Here is a 24,112-nt window from a genome sequence, read left to right on the forward strand (position 1 = left end):
TCAGTCGTCATCGTGTGAAACACAAAAAGCCTCTCTGGAGTGGTGGACGAGGTGTGTTGTAGAGAGAAGAGTCATCATCATAGTATCGAGGAAAAAGTTCGCGTTTGCAACGAAGAATATTATCGCGTGAAAATTTCCAGTTTTCGGTGAAGTATTACGCCCCGGATTATCGAAAAGGTGATTACCAGCTTCGGGAGAGTGTTGTGCAGGTGAAATTGATTGGATCAGCACGAATCTGAGCACGCAATTATAGGAAAGATGGCAGAAAAATAGTTTCTTGAAAAGCGTGTGGTCATGTGTATGTGTGATTGGGGGCTACCTGAAACATTTTTCTCCTCCCTTGTCTCTAGCGTAACATTTCGAAAGGGGTCTGTATGATGGTGTTTAAGGTAAATTTTTATTGAACTTTTCCCTAAACATTGAATTCCTGAGATTTTTTTTTATAACTTCTGGGTATCGAAAAAGGGAAGTGGAACCATCTCGGCAGGGGTCCTATTTTGGGCACTTCTGTTATAACTTAGCCTATTCTGAACCTATTGAAACAATTTTTAGAACGCGATGAGATACGTATAGTAACTAGCCGTGAACAAAATTTCAAGTCATTTGGTTTGGAATTGCCTGAGTAAAAGCGAAGAGTGCCCAAAATACAGGCCGCTGCCAAAGTGGTTTGCTACCCTAGGTTCTTCGTAACTAAACGTTCCTTTTGGACTTAATATTTTCACTTACAAGGCTTTCATGAAATAAACCTAAACAAAATTTCCCCAAAAATCTCTATATTCTCAAGAAATCCGTTTCAAAATTCCATATTATTTTGTAAACAATTTCCGTAGAAAAATTGTAAGAAATTGGTAAAGAATATTATAACGATTAAAATTATGCTGAACACTACAAATACATGAGGTGCCCCACGTTAGGTGCCAATATAATGAATAAGGTTTTGCGAACACTACAAATGAATCGTACCCCACGTTGGGCGACACAGTACGAACAACTGTTAGCAGACCCCTACAAATACTCATTTTTAGTTTCCGTATCAGGTCACACGTATGGGCATTTGGATAGATTTGGATACGAAAAATAAAATGGAACATTACAAATGCACTGAACACAACATGCAACTGTAACATAATTTGTGCCTAGTTATCTGAATGGATAACGAAGTCCAATCCCAGGATGACGAGGTTTCATTATATTATTGTTCTTGGTCCATCAGTCAATCTTGTAATCGTATTTTTCTGGAAGATTGCCCACGTTGTTCGCAAACGTTAGTTGCTTTCATAGCTTGAGTTTGATCTATGAGTTTCACAAGTAGGGCGCCCACCTATTCAGCCTAGAAAATCAGGACTTTTCATGTATTTTCTTGAAAATGAGTAAAACTCCCAGGATTTGTTAAGAAATGTTTGCCAAATTTAGGCCAAAATCAGGGCATGTCCTGCTAAATCAGGACGGATGGTAACCCTATTCACAAGACCCTCTGCCGTTTGTTGTCCGTGGTGTTAGGGGAAGGCTTGCGTGTTTTGTACCGTAATCCGGGGTCAAATTGATCATTTTAAAACATCTTTTTCGGATAACATCAGTGCCAATTCAAATATGTATTGCCAAAAGAATTTCTGTAAAACCAGTACCCTGTGAATCTCCATGGAACCATGTGACAGAAGTTGGTTCAACAAATTTAAACTTAAAGCTAAATAACTCCAAATATCAAAAAATTAGAAATGCCACTTTGGGACGAAATTGATCAGTATACAATTAAGCATTGGTTGCAAAGGAAAATTTCCTTCTCCGCTTAATTTTGCACTTCTAAAACCGAATAATGCGTTTAAAATTTAACAGCTAGTGAATTTAATACTTTAAATGCAAAATTAAATTTTAAAATTCCCCCTCAAACGCCAAAAGGTAGGCAATTTCATTTCAAATAAGTGATTTCTATCACAATAAGTGACTATTTCATCATAAAATGAACTTTTTTTTAACTATGTCATGTTCTGATTAGCTACATAACTTCCCAACCAAGGCTCCACAAAAATGTCAAAACAGAGAATTTACGGGAAGTCCTATTAGCGATCAATTGTTTAATAGCAATGATTTCAGCTAAATGAGAAATACATTGCAAATATCTTAAAAAATAAGGCAAAACTAACTTTTTTCTAAAATATTTAAAGTATACATTCATCTCTAGACATCTACGAACCAGATGACGTGAAAAAATTAAGATCATTACGACGCCTAAGAGTTCCTGGTATGGAATTACAATGTAGTACCCGAATGATCAATTTCACCCCGCTGATCAATTTGACCCCGGTTTACGGTACTGGATCGATGCCCGAAACGGCCTGAGCGCTACAAAGTTCAAGAGCAGCTGTACAAGCCGCAGTGTAATTCAAAATGAACTGACAATCAGAATAAGTTACAATCAGCAATATCCTCGAAAGAGTTTCTGTCAAAATTCTGTTAAAAGTTTGATAAATTGCTGTGTCAATCGCTCGAGAAAAGTTCTCGATAAATTGGTTGAAACTTCCAAATATTTCTGTTGAGAATCGCTACATTTTTCTTAAGCATTCCTAAAGTAAAACAGAAATTATTCGAGAAGTTGTGAATAATAGGGCACGGGAATTCTTTGAGTGATTCACAAAATATTTTTAGAGATATGCTGCCTATGATCGCATAATTGTCCCATATGAATAGGAAACCCAGCAAAGATGGGACTGATATGCGATCATGGGCAGTATGCGAATTAGAAAATTATATTCCCGGAGTTATCTATTCAGAGAAATTCAGAAGGGGTACTCCCTAAACAGATTAAATTGCTGCATGATTTTCTGCTTATTTGAAATATTTCATGATTTTGCGAATGGAATAATCAAAGATTGCCTAGGTGATCACGATTTTTAATCAGTTTCAATCAGTTTACGCTGTTAAGTGAATCCCCTTAGAGGGAAATATTTTAAAATACGTATAAATCCGTGCTGGAATTACTAGTGAAACATTTGTGCCGGCTTTGTCGCAGAAACTCCTCTTTAAATTCTTCCTGGAGTTCCTACGAATAATTGACAAGAAATTCTTTGGGGATTCTCCGGGAGTCCCTTTGAAACGACCCTTGGCAGTTCCATCAGGACTTGTAATGACAGATAATGACTTTCTTCTGGATTTTTAAGGAGTTTCTTCGCGATTACCTTAAGGTTTCCCCAGGTTTCTTAAGCTGAGATTTCTCCAAGGCTGTTCCCTGATTTCGTACGAATCCGTTTGGTTATCTCTTGGAGTTCAGTTTTTGTGTAGATACCTGAAAGTGTTGCCGAACCTTGAGATTTCTTCATTCCAAACCCTTGATAGAGTTTTTACGGACATTCTTTTAGGAGTTCCGCCAGGAACCAGGAAATACTCAATAAATTCTTTCTGAGTTGTATCTAAGACATTCCCTTGAAATTCCTTTAGCAGTTTTCTACTGAGATTCACCCAGATATCAGAGTTGCACCCTGTCACTGTCAATGGTAAGTAAATCACTGATTTTGATAGGCCGACTGCGATCCAAGTCAGCGCGCGCTCTTTTGAGTCACCGTCACTTTCCTTGTTCCATCAGAATTGGACTGACTGTGATGATGATTAAAGATAGGCCATCTTTAAAATTCGTTTAAAAATCCAAATAAAGATTTACCAAGATGACCACATACTAAGGTACAAAATAACAAGTTTTGCATGTTGATTACAAAAAAGTTTGAGTTTTGGCGAAATCCACTTAAATATCACAACAGTTACAATGATTATCAATGCGGGTCAATATCAGGTCGTTACCTGTCATTGTCGTTTTGATATTGAACGGCCTGGAGTGATAGTGACGATGGCGCAATATCAATAGTCACTTGATAAGACTGATATTGCGCAACTCTGCCAGATATTACTTCTAAAATTGCTCCGAGTTCAGAAGTTCGTATTTTTTCTTAAATTAGTTTTTGCTTAAAATTCTCCAAAAAATCCTGAGATTCCTCCAATAAAGTGTCATTCGACTTATACAACAAACTTGTATAGAGTACTGTAAAATTTTTGCCGACATTTTTGTCCAAGAGTGCACCATTCAGAGAGTCCGTAATTATTTTTTTATTGTTCTTGACACTGTTTTCTACTCGAAGTTCTTAGTATGACAAGGTTTTGAGTATATATCAACAAAGTTTTAAAAGTAATCGACGCAAGTTTGTTAACTGTTGGAGTCAAACCACAGTTAAATCGTACCCGATTCAGTTGAAACCATTTTGATTCCCCTGGGACTCCTCAAAGAGTTTTTTCTGGGATTACACCAGGACCCTTCTGAAATTCTCCTAAGATCATTCTTCTCTGGTATTCTTTCAAGAGTCCTTGTGGAACTCCTTTTGTTCTTCCTTCTGAGAACCTTTCGAAGATCCTCAATCAGTTCTTTCTGAAAAACTTCCAGAAGTACCTTCATTCTGGAAATCTCCCAGGAGTTCTTTCTGAGAATCCTACAGAAATTCCTTCTGAAAATTCTCCACTAGCACCTTATGGGAATCTTTCGCAAGTTCATTTTTTGGAATTTTTAGGCTTCTTTCATGAATTCTTTGTGGGAATCCTTCAGGGGTTCTTTGTTAAATCCTTGAACCAATTTCCTTTTCTTTAATCTTGTAGCTATCTCCAAAGGTACTTCTGAATCATTTCTTGGACAAACATCCAGAAGGAAGCCATGAAGGAGTATGGAGGAATATACAGAAGACATTCGTGGAAAAATCCACAGAAGAACTTCTTGGAAAAATAGACAGAAGGCTTTCTGGAGGAATCACCAGCAGGAATTCCTAAAGGAATCCTCAGTTAGCATTCCTGTAGTAATCGAAAGTTGGAGTTCCTGGAGAAATCCTCAGAAGTAATTTGAGGAGCAATCTCTAGAAGGAATTTATGATGAATTTGCAGAAGTATTTTGTATACCTATACCCAAAAAGAATTCCTGGAATTATTACTAAATATGATTCTTGTAGGAATCTTCAGAATGTCTTTTTGGAGCAGTTGTCAGATGGAACTTCTGAAGCAATTCCCAGATGACTGTTCCCTTTCATTTCCACGATATTAAACGACTACATACTTATATTAAAATAAAGTAATTCCAAACATTATTCCGAATAGGCCAAATTTATCAAAACTAAAGCACTGTTCTATCCAAGGCCTAGTCACGGCATAAATATCATAAATGTACACCGTGGGCCTAGTTTTAAGATTTCGAAGCTATTCAGCGTCCGGCTTAGTAACCTTTTACAGACTCAACAAAGATTAGTCGTAAGAATGTAACCCCTTTTGACATGTTACGCTCGGATGTGTGTGTATGTGGATTTCCCGTCAATCCGTCATCCCGTCCGTCGCCATATATTTCTCTGGCTGGTTCAGGTTCAGGTTGATGCATTGTTGGTAGGTATGTGAGTGCGAATAATATATTATGAGGTGCTGCCACAACAGAGTGCTTCGCGAGTGATTTACATTTTTCCAGTCGTCCTAAACCGTGCACAAGAAGCTCGTGATCTTCTACTACTCCGCAGAAGTTCCTACAGAATATAATATACACCCATCCGGATTGTGCAGATAGTGATATCCAACCGTTCGTGGAGGAGGAATTTTTTTTTCAGATAAGAGATTCAGCAAAGGCGAGAAACAGGAAGAGGTATAGCTGAAGTGTGTTGTGCAGTGATTTGGCAAAAATGAAGAGAGTGTCGTCCGAAACTAGTGCTTTCTCGGTGTGGGGCAATCCCTGAACATTGGGAATTAGTCATCGATCGTTAGACGAGAGGGATCGGGTTTTGGACGCAAAATCTGGAACAAAATTAAGGTCTGGAATAGTGGTGAGATAATTGATTCGGGAGGAACAAATAAGCTCGAAAGCTGGGCAGACAAAGAAGAAGACCTTCTGGAACGATTGTGAAGGAGTGTGGAACGTAGTATTGACGGAACGTGCGAGTGAAAGAGAAGACCGGGCTCTTGTACAAAAAGATCACAGTGCAGTGCACGGTGGGTTGAATTGGCTTAGATTTTATATAATTTGTTTAAAGTGCAGGAGAATAAGCTGATAATTGATAATTAACTATCGCAAGTGCTACATGGTGAAGAATAATGTAGTTTAATACTGGTGTAACTCAGAGCATTGCGATAGGCAATTAACTAAAATAAGACATAGGATTGGTAAGTCCACAATGTGTTTAAAATTAAAACGTTCTTGAAGGCCAAGGTCGTCGGTACCCTTGGGACGAAATGCGTTGGCTCTCACCGTAACTCCAAAACATCTCACCTTCAAAAAGTTACACTTAATTACAGGGTGCCTACTACCTGAAAAAAAAAAACCAGGAAACCCGGGAATCCTCAGGGAATTTTATTTAACAGGGAAAGACCTAGAATACTCAGGAAAATTTTGCCCCGATGAAAAAACAATAAAACTTTGGGTTGTGTTAATAAAAAGTAACGAATTTTATCACTTGAGAGGTCTATCCATCTAGAGAATCGGCTGCAACAATTTTTCCAAAAATCTGTTAGGGGTTTCTCTGTGGAATTTCTTTAGAAATACCTATTGAAATTCCTCGCACGGTTTATTTACAAGAATCCTTCCGTGTTTTTTTCACGCCAGTTGTCTTGGTTTTTCTTTTAGAATTCGTTCCGGAGATTCTTCCGGATACCTACCAACACTTTTCCAAGATTAGAACATTTTTTTCCCGGGATTCTTCCTTGAGAATCTTCCAAGATTCCGAAATTCCGATTGATTTTTTTTAATTTTCACGGGGATGATATATAATTTCTCTAGAGATTTTTCCAGTATTGCTCCCAGAGTTCCCGTGGGTTTCTACCAGGATTTATCTCGAGATCTCCACAAAAAATCTCAGGAAATACCGCAGATGTTGTCGCGGATTTTGCTCGGGATTCCTCTTTTAAATGAGTTATTCAAGGAATTTCTATCAAAGCTCCTCCAACGATTTTAAGAACTAATTTTCTGCAGGAATTCCTTCCGGGATTTCTTCCGAAGCATATCCTACGATTTTTCTTCTACTTTTTCTTCAAGAAATTTCCGATAGCTTTCTTATAGAGTTTCTCTTTGGATTTCTACAGAAGTTTCAGCTGGTGGTATATTTTCCGAAGGTTCTCGCGGGATTCCTTTTGTGATTTCTCTCGGAGATTCGTAGAGAAATATTCCTACCTAGTCTCGCAGAGTTTTTTAGGATGTTTGTTTTGTTTCAAATTTTTGTGTTTTTCGATGCCCACAGGGTTACTAGAAGTTCAAATAAAAAATGAACCCCGTTGATTTGCATGAGGTGTCGTTTTCAATTTCTGTTGATGCCTATCACAAACTGCATCGCGGTGCATGGACTGAAACCCTCGTTATAGGATTTTCTCTTGCGACTCCCCACCGAACTCCATCGCGTGTTACTCAGGATTTCTTCAAGAATTCTAACGTGGATTTTCTATAGATTGCCCTGGATTATCTTAAAGATTTCTCCTGGAATTACACAAAATACTTTCCCTGGGAAAAAAACCTTCATTCCCTCTATGTGACTGGGACATGTATTTTTGAGGACGCGTCATACAGCTGCGGCTCGTACAATTTAGAGCATGCACTTACTGTTCATGCGCGAATTTGCCTGCGTTAGCGGGTATTGATTGCATATACTTTGGGTGTGGTTTGACACATGGATATTTGCTATTAAGTATGAGGCAATTTTCCTGAATATTCAAACATTTTCTGCAGGAATTTATAAAGGTTTGCCATGAAATTCCGCCAAATTACGAGCTTTGTGGTCTTGTGACTTTCGCTTCTTATTCAGAATGTTCTGGGTTTAATCCCTGGCTGATCCCTTCCTTCCTACTTTGTATCTTTCTAACTACTTTCTCTAAACTCTCTTGTATAAACACTCCGACATCCACATGAACTTGAAAATACCGGTTATATTCCGAAACCGGTTCCAGGTGTCCCACCGAAAGTGGCCAAGCACGAAAATGAGCCAAACTTATGCTTGTGACACATCAAATCGCGGGCTTTTCGATAACCTAATAATCGGTTAGCCAGAAGTTAGGTTCGAACCATACTTGAAAATACCGGTTATATTCCGGAACCGATTCCAGGTGTCCCGCCGGAAGTGGCTAAGCATGAAAATGAGCCAAAACTATGCTTGTGACAAATCAAATCACGGCTTTTTCAGTAACCTGATGATCAGTTAGCAAGAAATCAGGTTCGGACCATATTTGAAACTACTGGTAAAGTGGTAAAACATGCAATCAAATTATCAAATCGCGGCTTTTTCGATAACCTGATGATCGGTTTGCAAGAAGCTCATATCACATTTTTGACTACCACTAGTGTGCCGATCTTTCCCGTTGAGAATGGTCATTAGACTGGCACAAACGTAAAAATGACGAAAAGTTCTATGAGGCACCAACTATAATTGTGCCTTTGGATTAGAGGAGCAATCTTTAAAAAAAATCAGCTCAATTTGTAAAGACTAAGCTAGCACAAATGAGTTGAATTTTGTATATGGGGTTTTCAAGTCAAATACATGGAACACTAGATTACCTCTAGTCCATCCCTTGATAAAAAATTCCAATAAAAGCACCATTAACTACCATTGATTAATGATAAATTTGACTGTTCAAGAACAAATTATATTGTGTACTTTTCCTGCTGAAAATGCTGTATTGGAACTACAATACAATACAATACAATGGAATCAATGACACTACAGATTTCAATAATAAAAACATCATTAATTGATAATGACTTGAGTTTGCTCCAGAAAATTTGGATTTTTTGTTATGGAAAAGATACACAACAACCCCCATTTTCTATTGTAAAAGTGCCATTTACAATACATGCTATGGTGGAAAACCATATGGTATGTTGTTACTCTACAGTTCTGAACAATTCACGACGTTTCGACACGGGGTTTGTGTCTTCCTCAGGGGGTAAATATTTGTATCGCTATTTGTCCTATGTTTGGTAATGTGTATATATGGTAATATGTACCTTCGTTTACCCTCAATTACAACAGTTGCTACGAAATGTTGTCATGTGTGAGTTTTTCAGTGGCAATAAACGGTCAGCAAGAAAATAGTAATCGATTCCAGGTGTCCCACCTGATGTGATCACATATAACCCTTTATAAGGCCGAGAAAACCAGGCACTGAATCAACTCAAACTACATTGGAATATAAAGCACATGTAGTGTGATAAAACGATCGATTTTGTATGAAAAAAATGGTCTAAATTTCAGTTTTTCGACAAGAAAGTTTAAAATTCTGTAACTTCGGAATGCGTTAATTAATCATGCTAGTTGCTCTAAGATTCATGAGTTACATGTTTGGATTGAGACACGATTGGATGATTATTTTGAAAGATATTATCATTTTAGTACATAAAAAAGTTGAGTTTTTTAACACTTCAGCGCGCGCGCTGTTGTAAAAAGTACAACACTACCAATAAACCTCGCCTTTCGTATACAGCGCAAGCGCGGTGCAGTTTTGGTTGCTTGATGGCGCGCGTTCTGGAAGGTTAAGTAGTAAAGCAAACCACCTGAAATTTTGTTCACGAGTAGAAGGAACATAGACCTTCCATTCGTCATCAATAGATTTGTGATTTGTTTGCCACAACCAAATTTGGAGCTTATATACCTTCACTGGCTCAAAAATGGCAGTTTTGTCAAAGACTTTTTGTTCTAAAATAATCAATTCTTGTTTGTTATGGCTAACAAAAAGTAATGAGTGATGACAAAGGTCAAATGTGTTCAATAGTTAAAACAGAAGTTGTGAAGATTTTCTAAGTGAGCAAAAAAATATTGTTATTAGGTGGCAATATAGTTGCCACTGCCTTATAAAGGGATAAAAGTGAATCAAACCCATGCATGAAACACACCAAATAGAGGCTTAACTTGATGTACAGTTAGCAATAACACAGGCTCATATCACATTTCCGGAGTAATTCGCGAATAGGGCGTAACTGACAAAGCAATACCATTGCGAAAACAACAACCGAATTTGGCTGACACAATTTCAATTCCTATTTAGGGGTAATAGGGGGCAATCAGTGAAGTACTAGATTGAAAGTAGTGAGCTGGATTTTTGTATGGCGAGATGATCAATTCTCCATTTCTGCAATGAAATGGTGCAAACAGCGTGGGTTATATGATTTATTGACTTATTTGATGCTGTTTGAGCAAAAGTTTGGATAACTGTGTTGTTGAAGTTGCAGGAAAAAATAATACAACAACACAGTTATTCAAACTTTTGCTCAAATAGCATCAAATTAGCCAATAAATCATATAACCTACGCTGTTTGCACCATTTCATTGCAAAAATGGAGAATTGATCATCTCACCATACAAAAATCCAGCTCACTACTTTCAATCTAGTACTTCACTGATTGCCTCCTATTCAGAGGAATAGGACGCAATCAGTGAAGTACTAGATTGAAAGTAGTGAGCTGGATTTTTGTATGGTGAGATGATCAGATCTGCATTTCTGCAAAGAAATGGTGCAAACAGCGAGGGTTAAATGATTTCTTGACAAATTTGATGCTGTTTGAGCAAAAGTTTGGATAACTGTGTTGTTGAAGTTGCAAGAAATAAATAATACAACAACACAGTTACCCAAACTTTTGCTCAAGCAGCATTAAATTAGGCAATAAAACATATAACCCACGCTGTTTGCACCATTTCATTGCAGACATTGAGAACTGATCATCTCACCATACAAAAATTCAGCTCACTACTTTCAATCTAGTACTTCACTGATTGCGTCCTATTCAACATGAACAAGCTTAAATGGCACAATTCTGACACATTTTCTTGATTTTCTAATAAAACAGTACTTACCTTACCGGTCAGGCTAAGGCCGGGGTGGCCTCTGCTGTACATAGTAGCCGCCTCCATTCCACTCGGTCCATGGCTGTTTGTCTCCAGTTCCGCACTCTGCGTAGGGTCCGCAGATCGTCCTCCACTTGGTCGACCCATCTAGCTCGCTGCGCTCCACGTCTTCTTGTACCGGTCGGATGACTCTCGAGAACCATTTTAGTCGGGTTGCTATCCGACATCCTGATGACGTGACCCGCCCACCGTAGCCTCCCGATTTTCGCGGTATGGACGATGGTTGGTTCTCTCAGCAGCTGATGCAGCTCGTGGTTCATTCGCCTTCTCCAAGTCCCGTCTTCCATCTGAACTTCGCCGTAGATGGTACGCAACACCTTCCGTTCGAAAACTCCAAGGGCGCGTTGGTCCTCTGCACGTAGGGTCCATGTTTTGTGTCCATAGAAGACGACAGGTCTAATCAGCGTTTTGTAGATGGTTAACTTCGTGTTACGGCGAACTTTATTCGATCGTAGAGTTCTGCGGAGTCCAAAGTAAGCACGATTTCCTGCCACAATGCGCCTCTGAATTTCTCTGCTGGTGTCGTTGTCGGCGGTCACCAGTGAGCCTAAGTACACGAATTCTTCAACCGCCTCGATTTCATCACCGTCGATATAAATTCGGGGTGGCGGGCGCGGTGATTCCTCCCTGGAGCCCTTTGCCATCATGTACTTTGTCTTCGACACATTAATGACTAATCCGATTCGTCTGGCTTCACTCTTTAGTCGGATGTACGTTTCCGCCATCGTCTCAAAGTTACGAGCAATAATATCAATATCATCAGAGAAACCAAGCAGCTGAACGGATTTCGTGAAAATCGTTCCACTCGTGTTTATCCCCGCTCTCCTAATTACACCCTCTAAAGCAATGTTGAACAGCAAACACGAAAGACCATCACCTTGCCGTAACCCTCTGCGAGATTCGAAGGAACTCGAGAGTGTTCCTGATACTCGAACTACGCACATCACTCGATCCATCGTCGCCTTGATCAACCGTGTCGGTTTATCCGGGAATCCGTATTCGTGCATAATCTGCCAGAGCTGTTCTCGATCGATTGTATCATACGCCGATTTGAAATCGATGAACAAGTGATGTGTGGGCACGTTGTATTCGCGGCATTTCTGCAACACCTGGCGGATGGCGAACACCTGGTCCGTTGTAGCGCGTTCACCCATAAATCCAGCCTGATATTGCCCCACGAACTCTCTTGCAATCGGTGATAGACGGCGGCATAAAATTTGAGAGAGTATCTTGTAGGCAGCGCTCAGTAGTGTGATCGCGCGGTAGTTCCCGCAATCCAACTTGTCGCCATTTTTGTAGATGGGACACACGATACCTTCCTTTCATTCCTCCGGTAATACTTCCTCCTCCCAAATCTTGGTAATGACCCAGTGTAGTGGTCTCACCAGTGCTTCTCTACCGTATTTTAGAAGCTCGCTTGGTAGTTGATCTGCTTATTGGAACTCTACAAATGCTCCTTTTTATTCTCACGTTTGAGCATTTAGATACGAATGATAAAATAGGGACTGTATTAATTTTGAGTACACTTGAAAATTGCTGTATTTGAAATTGTTTTATTTATTTTGTAAATTAAATTCAATTACATTGTTTATTGACCATAACATCATTGTTTTTTTAATTTTTCGTGGATCTTGCCACCTCTCACACTTTCTTCTTGATGTCCTTCAAAAGGTTTTGGACAACCCTTTCATCAAAGTTAACTATTTCTCAACGGGCCTTATTTGCGGGCAATTTAGGGCAATCCAAAAGGGGCTCCTTCAATAATTTTCTGCAGGGATTCTTCAAAAGTTTTCCATGGAATTCCGCCAGATATTCTACCAGCGGTTACTTCAAAAACATTTTCGAAGATACCTTAACGGATTCCCCCATTTTTTTCCCTCCCCTGTTGGGGAAATTAAGCCACTGCGTCCAATAAGCTGAACTTTTGTGGCATTCCCCCAATAATTCTAGCCGGGATTGCTCGAGGTTTGCCCAGGAATTCAACACTGGATTTGTCTACGGTTGCCTCCAGAAATGTCTTCGAAATTCCGTCAGAAACTATTTCCTGATTGCTTCCGTGATTCCTCTCCTCCTTTCCCAGGGATTTCACCCGAGATTCGTTCAGGAAGTGCTGCAGGGATCCTATACGGAAGGGGTTCCAAACATTTCAACTTGTATTTGTTGAAAATTAATTGCTGCACGGTGCGCCCGGTCATTAAGTTCGCAGGAAATCCCTCAATGTCCAGGAAATCCCTCAATGTTTCCTTCAGGAATTCAGAGAGAGTCAGAAATATCCTCTTCTGTGATTCTTCCAAGAACTCTAACCGGGATTTCCCAAGAAATTCTTCCAGCGATCTTTCCAAAGATTCTCCTCCAATAGGAGGCAATCAGTGAAGTACTAGATTGAAAGTAGTGAGCTGGATTTTTGTATGGTGAGATGTTCAATTCTCCATTTCTGCAATGAATTGGTGCAAACAGCGTGGGTATTATGATTTCTTGACTAATTTGATGCTGTTTGAGCAAAAGTTTGGTAACTGTGTTGTTGAAGTTGCATGAAATAAATAATACAATAACAAAGTTACCCAAACTTTTGCTCAAACAGCATCAAATTAGCCAAGAAATCATATAACCCACGCTGTTTGCACCAATTCATTGCAAAAATGGAGAATTGAACATCTCACCATACAAAAATCCAGCTCACTACTTTCAATCTAGTACTTCACTGATTGCCTCCTATTCTTACGTGGATTTCTTGAGGAATTAAATTCGGATACGTCTAGGAATTGAGACTGTTTTAAGAATTCCATCCGGAGGTTCCCCAAGATTATTTTGAAGATTTCTCAGGACTTCAGGGTTCCCAAAAGAATTCGCCAAAAATTCTACACAGGATTTCTCTAGAACCCTTTCTCGAGATTCCTCTAGAATACCCAGTTATTGTATCCGGACTCCTCTTGAAATTTTGATGAACTATTAATCCTTGTATTTCTTCAGCGGTGCTTCGTGGAGTTTCAACCGAGAATGCTCTTGAAACACTTTCCAGGAATTCTTCCATGATGATATCTTCCGAGATGTGTCTCCTCTTTCCCAGGAAATTTGCAGGAGATTCATGGATCCCCTACTACACATTCTGTTGTTCTCCAAGGATTTCTTCGGGTCTCTTTCCAGGGATTCCTTTCGGAATTCCATTGGAGAATTATCTCGGGATTGTTTCAGGGTCGGAATTCCATAGTGTGGTAGTTTAGCAGATCAATCAGTAGGCCGAGCTCTTTGAATTATCATTACTAGTCGAGACGTCAACTGGAGAAGCACCACATTGGCGACGAACGAACCCCGTTTGCTTTGGATGAGTAGCAAAGCCTTCGAAACGATTGTCAGAGCGTTTGGAAAAACGCCTCAGGAATTGTGGAGATCAAGACCATGAAAAAAATCAAGATCCGTTGTCCGTGCAAGGACGTGCTGGAAATAAAGCTGACCGTCAAGAAGAAACCCTCTCCTGCTTTGCCGAGGTCAAGCAGCAACAACATGGGACATCATACGTGAAAAAAAATCAAGCCAAACAAACAAGATTACCTTGGCAACGAACTTCGGTTCTCTGAATTGGAAAAAAAAAAGTTCCTTTGCAAGGAACTGCCCCAGAAACGGATTCCATCCGTTGAGTTGGGCGAAACAATTTCCAAGTTCAACCCCAAAGATGAACTGCCTCAGGAGCGGATTCCATTCCGTTGAGTTAGGCGACAAAATTACCAAGTTCAGCCCCAAAGGTGAACTGCCTCAGGAACGGCTTGTGTCCGTTGAGTTAGGCGATAAAATGATGAAGTTCACCCAAAGGTGGACTGCCTCAGGAACGGCTTCTATCTGTTGAGTTAGGCGACATGATTGTATAGTGACATTCAAAGGTGGCCTGATCCAGGAACGAAGTTTTCCGTTTAGCTCGTGGATAAATCAACAGACACGGGAGCAGTCGGTAATAATGTAGCCTAGGGTAACGATAGGCATGTGATGTGCGAAAGTGTTGAACTTACGGAAGCGTAGGACAGGACGTACTCTTATCTGGCAAGTCAACACACGGGAGTCAATAGGAGGGTACACTACGTTGGGAAGATCATCAAAGAACGTCAAATTTGTAGCAGAATCTCCAAATAGTGATTAAATTAAACGTGAAAAAAGTTAACGTAACAATATTTGAGAGCCAAGCCTTAGTGGATTTGCAACGTTTTGTTTGCTATACTATACAACCCTAAATTTGAGCGGTTGTAGTCTAAAAACCCATTTCTCGATGTAACCGGGAAGTGATTGTGTTTAACGGACAATGGCCAGTTTCGAAAGAAAAGGAGATGTGGTAGTTTAGCAGATCAATCAGTAGGCCGAGCTCTTTGAATTATCATTACTAGTCGAGACGTCAACTGGAGAAGCACCACACATAGCTAAAGTTATTCCTTCTGGGATTTCTCACGTTCCTTCTGGGGATTTTTTTTCCAGTCCATGGTAAGAAGAATGTTCAAGAAAAAGAAATTGATAGTTTGCAAACATTCAAGCCACTGTCGGAATTATAAAATGGAATTTCTAAACAGGTTCTCGATATTCTAATCAAAGAGTTCGCCGTTGTTTCGTAAAATCAAGTTTTCAATGTCATTAACCAACCCACCGTGCAGTGCATACAAGTGTACAGTAGTGTGATCACACTTGTCTATACTCGGAGTCTTTAGTAGACTGCCTCTGTTCCGCGTGTAGCAGGCTGCTGAACGAGAGCTCGTTTTCTCTGATACGGCAAAGTGAAGTGCTTGTGATTCCGCTGAACAAAACGAGATAGCCGTACCAAAACACATACACACACACAGCCATCGTCCAGCAGTTTAGTAGCGCGTATTATCGTATCGTCGTCGCAGTCTAACTGTATGGTGGTGGTGCATGCACACGTAAAGCATATAGCAAAATAAAACGAAAGAAAAGTGACATTTTCATGAATGGACGACGGACGACGAAGTGCGCACTTCAAAATTATTATTAAATTATCGCAACGGGACACGGGCAAAAGAATTCCTCTTTGTTTCCAGCGGAGGAGCAAATGCCCTCAATAGTTCGCGTTCAGTAGTGCCGGATCTGCCCTTGGAACACGCCTTAGTCGCCGTCGACGTTCGTCTAAGAAGCAAAGCCAATAAAAACAGAGGCACTGTGAGTTACAAGTGAAATCTCCCGTGTTGTTGCAAGTGGAAGAAAGCAAAAAAAAACAAGAAGAAGAAGAACAAGAAGACATACACCACCACACAGCTCCAGCAGCAACAACAGCAGTTTGGTAATGAGAGCAACTACCATTAGAGTGGGGCAAGTTTGTATGGCAAAAGTGGAATAACTGTGAATAGGCTTATGAAAACAAAACTGTTGAAATACCAGCTAAGTATCATTTGGGAACTCCAAGACAAACATGAAAACTATCCGGAATATCTTGATCTGTTGAACAAGTTGGCTGTAGATGCGCATCTTTTAAACGCACAGGATTCTGAGTTATTCAGCAAATCTCACGATAATTGCATAAGCATTTGTAAGGTTCCAATTATGCCTGCAAGCTCTTTTAGAACCCTATAAAGTAAATCCTATTTTGATCGTGTATACATAACTTAGCCGTCTTCAAACGAATTAAGTTAGAGTTAACTTTATAGGACATTTTTTATTTACGTACAGATTTTATTATAACGAAGGAAAAAGATTAACTGTTGCGACATCTAGAGACAAAAACGTCAACTTTACACGTTTTCTTATGTTTAGTTAATTTTCTTCAAACAAATAAACACATCTGTGAGGCAGCTTATGCCATGTACCAAATGATCATACCATTCATTTACGTCTTAAAACTTTTGAAATTCCACCTGTGGTATTCCTATTTACAAGAATAGATAACACATTGTTTACAATTGAATACTTTGTTTAACATCCTTTATTCCACACCCAAACAATACAATAGGGCACCGCACTGTTTTTTTTTTTTACAATTGAATAAAATCAGAAAACATAATGATAAAAGATTAGTACATACCATTCCCGATGTGACGATCAGCCGAGAGTAATTTCAAATGACTGGAATTCCTATCATAGTTTCTCCCTGTTGTATCATTTTGAACAGTAACTCTTGGTCCAGTTTTTGCAGTCACTGTCATCACATCTGGACCAAATGTAGGAGTGAGCTTATTTCCGGGAAGAACATTCTTCATAAGAACCTTGTCACCAACTTCCAGATTTGAGTGTTTAGCTCTGCGTCTAGAGTCTTCATATTCCTTTCCTTTTTCCTTCATAACTTGATCTCGGTCCCTATAGTCCGTACATGCAACTGTTGTACTTAAATCAGCAATCGAAGGTAGCTTGGTCCGTATATTTCTGCCATACATAAGCTCACTCGGCGTTTTCCCGGTTGTGCTGTGTGGAGTTGAGTAATACATCGATAGGTATACCAACAGATCACGTTTCCAATCCTGATTCAACGTTTGACTTATCTTCAACCTTTTAATCAGTGAACGATTTTGGCGTTCAACGAGACCATTCTCCTGTGGCCAATATGGGGTAGTTTTATTCAATATTATGCCACGACACTTGCAATACTCCTCGAATTCCATGCTTACAAATTGACGACCATTGTCTAATGTTATAGTCCTGGGATAACCAAGCCGTATAAATATCTTATCCAGTCTGGCTATAGTCTCGGAGGCTGTTATTTTCCTCATGATTTCTACCTCCTTATAACGGCTGAAGTAATCTACTATTACAAGCAAGTAATCGCCTGATGGTAGTGGGCCAAGAAAATCAATTGCTATATCAATCCATGGTCTTTCTGGTAGTTTACGCCTTTCCATGGGTTCAGGGCGTTCTGGATTGCTCACTACTCGACAGCCCTCGCAAGAGTCTACTACTTTAGCTATCGCATCATCCATTCCAGGCCACCAGCATGACTGCCTCAGTCTTTGCTGCATCTTTGTTCGACCCGGATGGCCTTCATGTCCCAGTTGAAGCATTCTTTGTCGAAGATTTTGAGGAATAATCAACCTTGATCCACGAACTACTAAATCTCCGACCTTTCCAAGTTCATTTCGAAAAGCATGGTACGGTTTAATTTGGCTCGATGCATAGTTCCATACCCCTCTATCCAAACACTCTCGCAACTCAGAAAGCTCTACATCGTCAACGGACGCTGATTCCAATTCATCAATATCAATCGCAGTCAATTCAATAACATTTCTTATATAGACATCCGAATCCGGATCAAAAAGCTCGCAACTCGGTTGCTTTGACAGCCGCGAGAGCGGATCAGCGATATTTGATTTCCCTTTCCGATATACAACATCGTAGCTGAAAGCCTGTAGACGTAACACCCAACGCTCGATTCGTAGACAGGGGGAAGAATCTGGAGAAAATATCGCTTGCAATGGTTTATGATCCGTTTCTAATTCAAAACGTATTCCGATGAGATAGATTTTGAATCGTTCAACAGCCCATACTAGAGCCAACGCCTCTTTCTCTGTTTGAGCATATCGGCGTTCAGTGTCGGTGAGACTTTTACTGGCATATGAAATAACTCGGACTTCCCCTTCAAAAAACTGAAGTAGGACAGCTCCTAAGCCAACTGGAGAAGCATCAGCTACCACTCTTGTTTTAAGTTTGGGATCAAAGTGATATAGAGTATGAACATCTCCAACTAATTGAATCAACTGATCAAATGCTTTTTGCTCTACGTTAGTCCACCTGAACACCACACCGGTCTTGATGAGTTCGCGCAATGGGCATGATATAGTGGCCAGATTTGGAATGAACGATCCAACGTAATTGACTAACCCAAGAAAACTTCTAACCTCCTCGCAAGTTGTTGGTGGTCGAAAATATTTGATTGCATCTATTTTGCTTTGAGCCGGAGTCATCCCATTTCCATCGAAATGGTGCCCAAGAAAGTCTATCTCTTGCAATTTGAATGCACATTTTGACTGATTCAATAAGACTCCATACTCCCGAAGTTTGGCCAGGACTTTGCTTAGAGCTTCATCATGCTCTTGCTCATTTCTCCCAAAGACAATAATGTCGTCGATGAAATTAATCGAAAACTCGCAATCGGATAAAATCTGTTCGATAACCTTTTGAAACTTCTCCGGAGCGCAGGATATTCCAAACAGTAGCCTTTTGTAGCGAAACAAACCTTTAACCAAATATGAAACATCTCATTCACATCGAAATCAAATCTAATACACAATATAATTTACCTTTGTGAGTGATAAAAGTTGTTAACGGTTTACTTTCATCGTCCAACTCCAGTTGATGGAAAGCGTCCTTAATGTCCAGCCTTGTAAAATATTGTGCTCCATTTAAAGCCCAACGAATGTCCTCAATTGTCGGAAGGGGATGCGTTTCTCGAATGATAGCCTTATTCACCTGCCTCATATCAATACAAAGGCGGATGTCTCCGTTGTCTTTAACGACAACTACCGTTGGCGATACCCACTTGGATGGTTCTTCTACTCTCTCTATTATGTCTTTCTCCAAAAGTTCGTTCAGTTTCTGTTCAACTCGTTCTAAGGTTGCGAAGGGCAATCTACGTAATCTTTGCATGACTGGAGTGACCGATTTATCAATTGGAATACTAATCTTCACTCCTCGAATACTTGGAAATGTCCGGCTTACGTTGACAGAACGAATAGCCTCCCGTTGACTTGGCAGACCTACGATCAAGACTCCCAGCTGTATTGCAGTAACTTTGCCCAACAATGGCTGTGGACCATTTTCCACCACATAGAAGCGTGAGATTGTCCGAAGCTGTTTTCCACAATCATTCAACATAATTTCCGCATCGAACATCACACTAACATTCAAGCAATCCCGTTGTGCATATGCTTTGAACTTGCGGTCAGGACTTTGAGTCGCTCCAATTATTTCCACACCATGTCTATTCATATTGAACCATGTCTTATCATCAATTATATTTGACTGGACACCGGAATCAATTTGCATTTCAACCAATACGCCGCCAATCTCCGCCCAAATCAAATCACACGAATCACTAGCAGATGATACCATTTCAACTAGTTCAGTCTCCGATTCGTGATTTTCCGAATCTTCAATCGCGTGCAGTCGACGCGGTTGTTGAGGACGAGAAAACTTGGTTATCTTTCTCGATGGACCGGCACGAGAATCGGAATATTGATCAACAGCTCTCTTGGTAAATGATTGAGGAACAACCGAGGGAACAACCTTTGGATTTGCCGGCCGAAGACTGAGCCTACTAAAGCAAACCGATCGAAAATGTCCACGCTTCCCACAAGCCGAACACGTCTTGTTCCAGGCTGGGCACATCTCACCCGAACGATGGGGACGACCACAGAACTTACAACCAGCTTGAACTTGTCTAACAGATTCGGAGCTCAAATTTGGTTTCTGGTTTATATTTTGGCCACTAATTTGATCACTAGCCGCTTTTGTCATCTCGTACGCGTTCACTTGCCGAATCGCTTCCTGCAACGTCAAATTCTCAATTTGTAACAATTTCTCACGCAAAGATCCGGGAACAAACTGGAGTATTTTATCAACCACTGCGATGTTCGAACTTTCCAGTGAAGTGCCCCCAAAGTTGCATTTGCTCGCACAAACTTGGGCACGCATTAGAAACTTTCCGAGAGTTTCTCCCATTTCCGGTTTCATGTCCCAGAATAAATAACGCTCATGGGCTTCATGACGCTGTGGATCGAAATACTCATCGAGCTTCTGCATAGCCACAACGTATGGATCAATTTCAGCCTCGCAGTCTTCAGTAATATCCGCTCCAGGAATGTTAAAGAATATTTCTTGTAGCTCGAAACCACCACAAGCCAGTAATAACTGCTTTTTCTTCGAAGCCAGCGTTATATCTACAGCTTGCAAGTATATTTCAAATCCTCGTTTCCATGTGCGCCACTTGGTCCTGCGTTCGTTGAATGGCACCTCTCCCAGCGAAAATGCCGGAACATTTGAGAATGCTCTGTTCAAACTCGAGTTCAAATCCATCCTGCAACACAATATCATTAGCATAAACGTCATTTTTAAATTTTACATATTTACATGAAACGAAACTGAAGTCCTTCAAAACCAGTACGTTTCACCGAGATGCCGCTGTCTTGTCGCGGTAGCTTCCAATACCAATCGCTTCAAACCGCTAACGTGCCGCGTAGCTTATCTCCGCTCACTTGCTGCGTAGTACAATCTTCCGCTACCTTGCTGCGTATCAGTTCCCGCACGAATACTGCGTATTATTTTTCCCGCACCTGGCCGCGTATCTGATCCAACCACCTTTGTGGAAACTATCATTCACCGCTAACCAGTCGCGTATCCAAAAAACTGTTTAGCCGCTTCCTTGTCGCGTAGCAATCAGGCAGCAGTATGTCCGCTCCTTCACAATAAGCAATTCACACCACACAGGCCGGGTACTATGCAAAAGAAACACAATCACACACATTAATTAGTCTCACCGTTCTCACCTTCGACGCAATGTTCCCTACTTACCGGTGCACAAATCGACAGTATAACAAAACTGGATCAATTTACAACACTTTGCCGAAAGAAAATCCCAACTCGTACGCCAATTTGTGGTATTCCTATTTACAAGAATAGATAACACATTGTTTACAATTGAATACTTTGTTTAACATCCTTTATTCCTTTATAGGACATTTTTTATTTACGTACAGATTTTATTATAACGAAGGAAAAAGATTAACTGTTGCGACATCTAGAGACAAAAACGTCAACTTTACACGTTTTCTTATGTTTAGTTAATTTTCTTCAAACAAATAAACACATCTGTGAGGCAGCTTATGCCATGTACCAAATGATCATACCATTCATTTACGTCTTAAAACTTTTGAAATTCCACCTTTTTCCAGTTTTTGGCCCACCCTAATGTGAACATACAGTTGCGAGTTTGCACAGAGTCGTCGTCACCATACACCATCCATCCGGACGGATTGTGATTGCCACAGGCCAAATTAGTGTCTGGGAAGTCAAGACGTATGTACCGAACAGTACTATTGTAGTAGGTCTCATATCCATCCGTAAACTGAACCGCCCTAGAAGTGTGACGTTTACTAATAGATAAGTAAATATTCCCCATTGCTGATTGCTGTACCCGCGCGCTAGTTCAATGTCGGTTGATACGAGATATGAAATAAGAAAAAAACTATGCCTACACAACACATTCTCCATCCCAAGAGGGGAATGCAGCGGCGCAGCGCGTTCATTATGCGGGTATTGTCACAGTTGTTGGTTGTGTGTATAGATTAGCATGTTGTTCAGCGATTAGGAACGTGATTTCTCGCAAGAATGGGATAAATCCCGTCGAATGTGGGCGTTGTTGGTGTAAATTTGATTAAATAAAATTCGGTGTGAACACGCAGCGCATCACGTTTGTTTGTGGCCCAGGGAAGAGAGATAGTCTTTGTGCCGAAGATAAGTGTTTTTTTTATTTGTCCGATATGGTGACTCATTCTACGAAGACTTTGGTCGTTGAAAGTGTTGATAAGATATTAAATATTCGGTTATTGTTTCAAGACGATATATGTCATCGTGAACTTGTTGAACTGGATTATCCGGTCCGACAATATTTCGCATTCATTTTATTTAAACCCATATCCATCCCTCTTTTCATATAAAAAAAAAACGTCACGTGAATTTGTGACAAAAATGGAAAGGAATGTGCTTGTTTCTGCCATATTCTGTCCAGAGATGATTTCCACACTTTTTGTAGCTCACACTTCTTCAACTTGATTTCACATAGGGTAAGAAATCAAACTTTGAACTAGTCAAATTGTAATCTTAATTTGAACCATTTCGAAATTCATTAAAACGGCGTACTTTTTAGGCAAATATTGTCCCGAAAAAGATGTTAAACAGCTTTCCGTAATATAACCTGATAACATAGACTTTAAAATCATTGAAAAAAAGCGTTTTTGTCATGGAAAACAGGCAAATGAAAAATCACTGTGATTTCACCCATTTCCCCCCAGAGAAAGCACATTTTCGGTGCACTCGTACAGCTCATACATTGTATCACACGCAATATGTGAACACGTCAAATGAAGCTTATTTATCGTAGAATAATCAAACCGAATAATATTACGCATTATTTGTCATAAAATTATCAAATTTAAGTAATTCTTACTTGGATAATGTTATCTTAAGTTGAACCATTTGTAATCTAAATTTGAACTAGTAAACGGGGACGAGCTTCCCGTGTTGGCCTGCAGACTGCGCTAGTGGTTGTTTTGTTTACTCTTGGTGGATGAAAAATTCCAAATTTAGTTTCCAAGTTTCTGAAGAGTTTAGAGCATTCTTAGTTGAAATTCCACTGCCTAATGAAAAATAGTTATGAGAATTAGCAGATTCATGTGTTTTTCTATTGTTCAGCACGAAATTGGCTGTTGTGGGAGATGCTCGAGCTGCTGCCGCCAGTAGTTCAAATTAAGATTATAATTGGTTCAAATTATGATTACGATGGTTCAAATTAAGATTAAAATCATTTTCGATGAAAAATCGATTATTTCAATGAAATTCGGTGCAAATACAAACTTTTTATCATTTAACAGAAAGCTTATACCCGTGGCTTTCATGTACATAAGATTTTGCTGTAGTAAAATATTTCCATGTGGGAGAAAAAATCACTTAAAATTTGCACTGCTTCAGAAAGCCGCAATTTGGTTCAAATTTTGATTACCTACCCTATCAAATATGCATTGTATGCGTTAAAAATGTGATCATAACTGGTACATGGCTCCAATCATTGGCAAACGCTGTAATCAATATTAAAAGTAGATTTGGCATCATTGAACATAATGTGATTGGCAAAACATCAGGAACGTGACGCATTCAGTAGTTTCCTTTGATATTCTCCCGTTAATTGATTCGGGTTTTCTCCAACAAATCCTCCAGAGTGTTCCATCTGGAATTCCTTCAAAAGTTCCTATGGGAATTCTTTGGATGTTCCACTCGTAATACCTCTAGATGTTCATTCTAGGATTTCTCCAGGAGTTCATTCTAAAACGCTACACACATTTAATAAGGGGGTTGTAAACAAATTGCTTCAGGGATCTGACCTGGAATACTTTACGAAATTCCTCCCGTAATTCCAGAACTGGATTCATGTATTTTCCAGTAATTTCTTCTCCTGAGATATCTCCAGGAATTTCTTCAGAGATTCCACCAGGAGTTCCTTCTGGAATTTCTATAAGCTTTTCTTTAGAGCTTCCTCCAGA

At 39.9% G+C, this 24,112-nt stretch overlaps 2 protein-coding genes across 7 annotated transcripts in view; one reads left to right on the forward strand and one right to left on the reverse strand.

The window, feature by feature from the left end:
* The window catches only part of LOC109429880 (ras-related protein Rab-5B), a 47,272-nt gene continuing 23,160 nt past the window's right edge, over window positions 1–24,112 (forward strand). The window contains exon 1 of one of the 5 annotated variants that reach the window (XR_002134833.3): window positions 1–177. The gene's annotated coding sequence lies outside the window, so the exon portion shown is untranslated. Of the gene's footprint in view, window positions 178–5,461; window positions 5,651–15,803; window positions 16,156–24,112 lie in introns of those variants that run through there. The other 4 variants (XM_019705865.3, XM_019705868.3, XM_019705866.3 and 1 more) reach the window with 4 other exon arrangements.
* On the reverse strand, window positions 16,888–21,493 carry LOC134287398 (uncharacterized). 2 transcript variants are annotated; one of them, XM_062849182.1, is made up of 3 exons: window positions 21,369–21,493; window positions 20,928–21,292; window positions 16,888–20,874 (listed from the first exon to the last, which is right to left on the reverse strand). In XM_062849182.1, coding segments are annotated over exons 2-3 (1,815 nt in total). In that variant the 5' UTR covers window positions 20,930–21,292; window positions 21,369–21,493; the 3' UTR covers window positions 16,888–19,061. The 2 variants fall into 2 exon arrangements, with proteins under 2 accessions (XP_062705166.1, XP_062705165.1); XM_062849181.1 differs by having other exon boundaries at window positions 16,888–21,292.

Source organism: Aedes albopictus, chromosome 2 (genome assembly GCF_035046485.1).
Source record: "Aedes albopictus strain Foshan chromosome 2, AalbF5, whole genome shotgun sequence".
Classification (NCBI taxonomy): domain Eukaryota; kingdom Metazoa; phylum Arthropoda; class Insecta; order Diptera; family Culicidae; genus Aedes; species Aedes albopictus.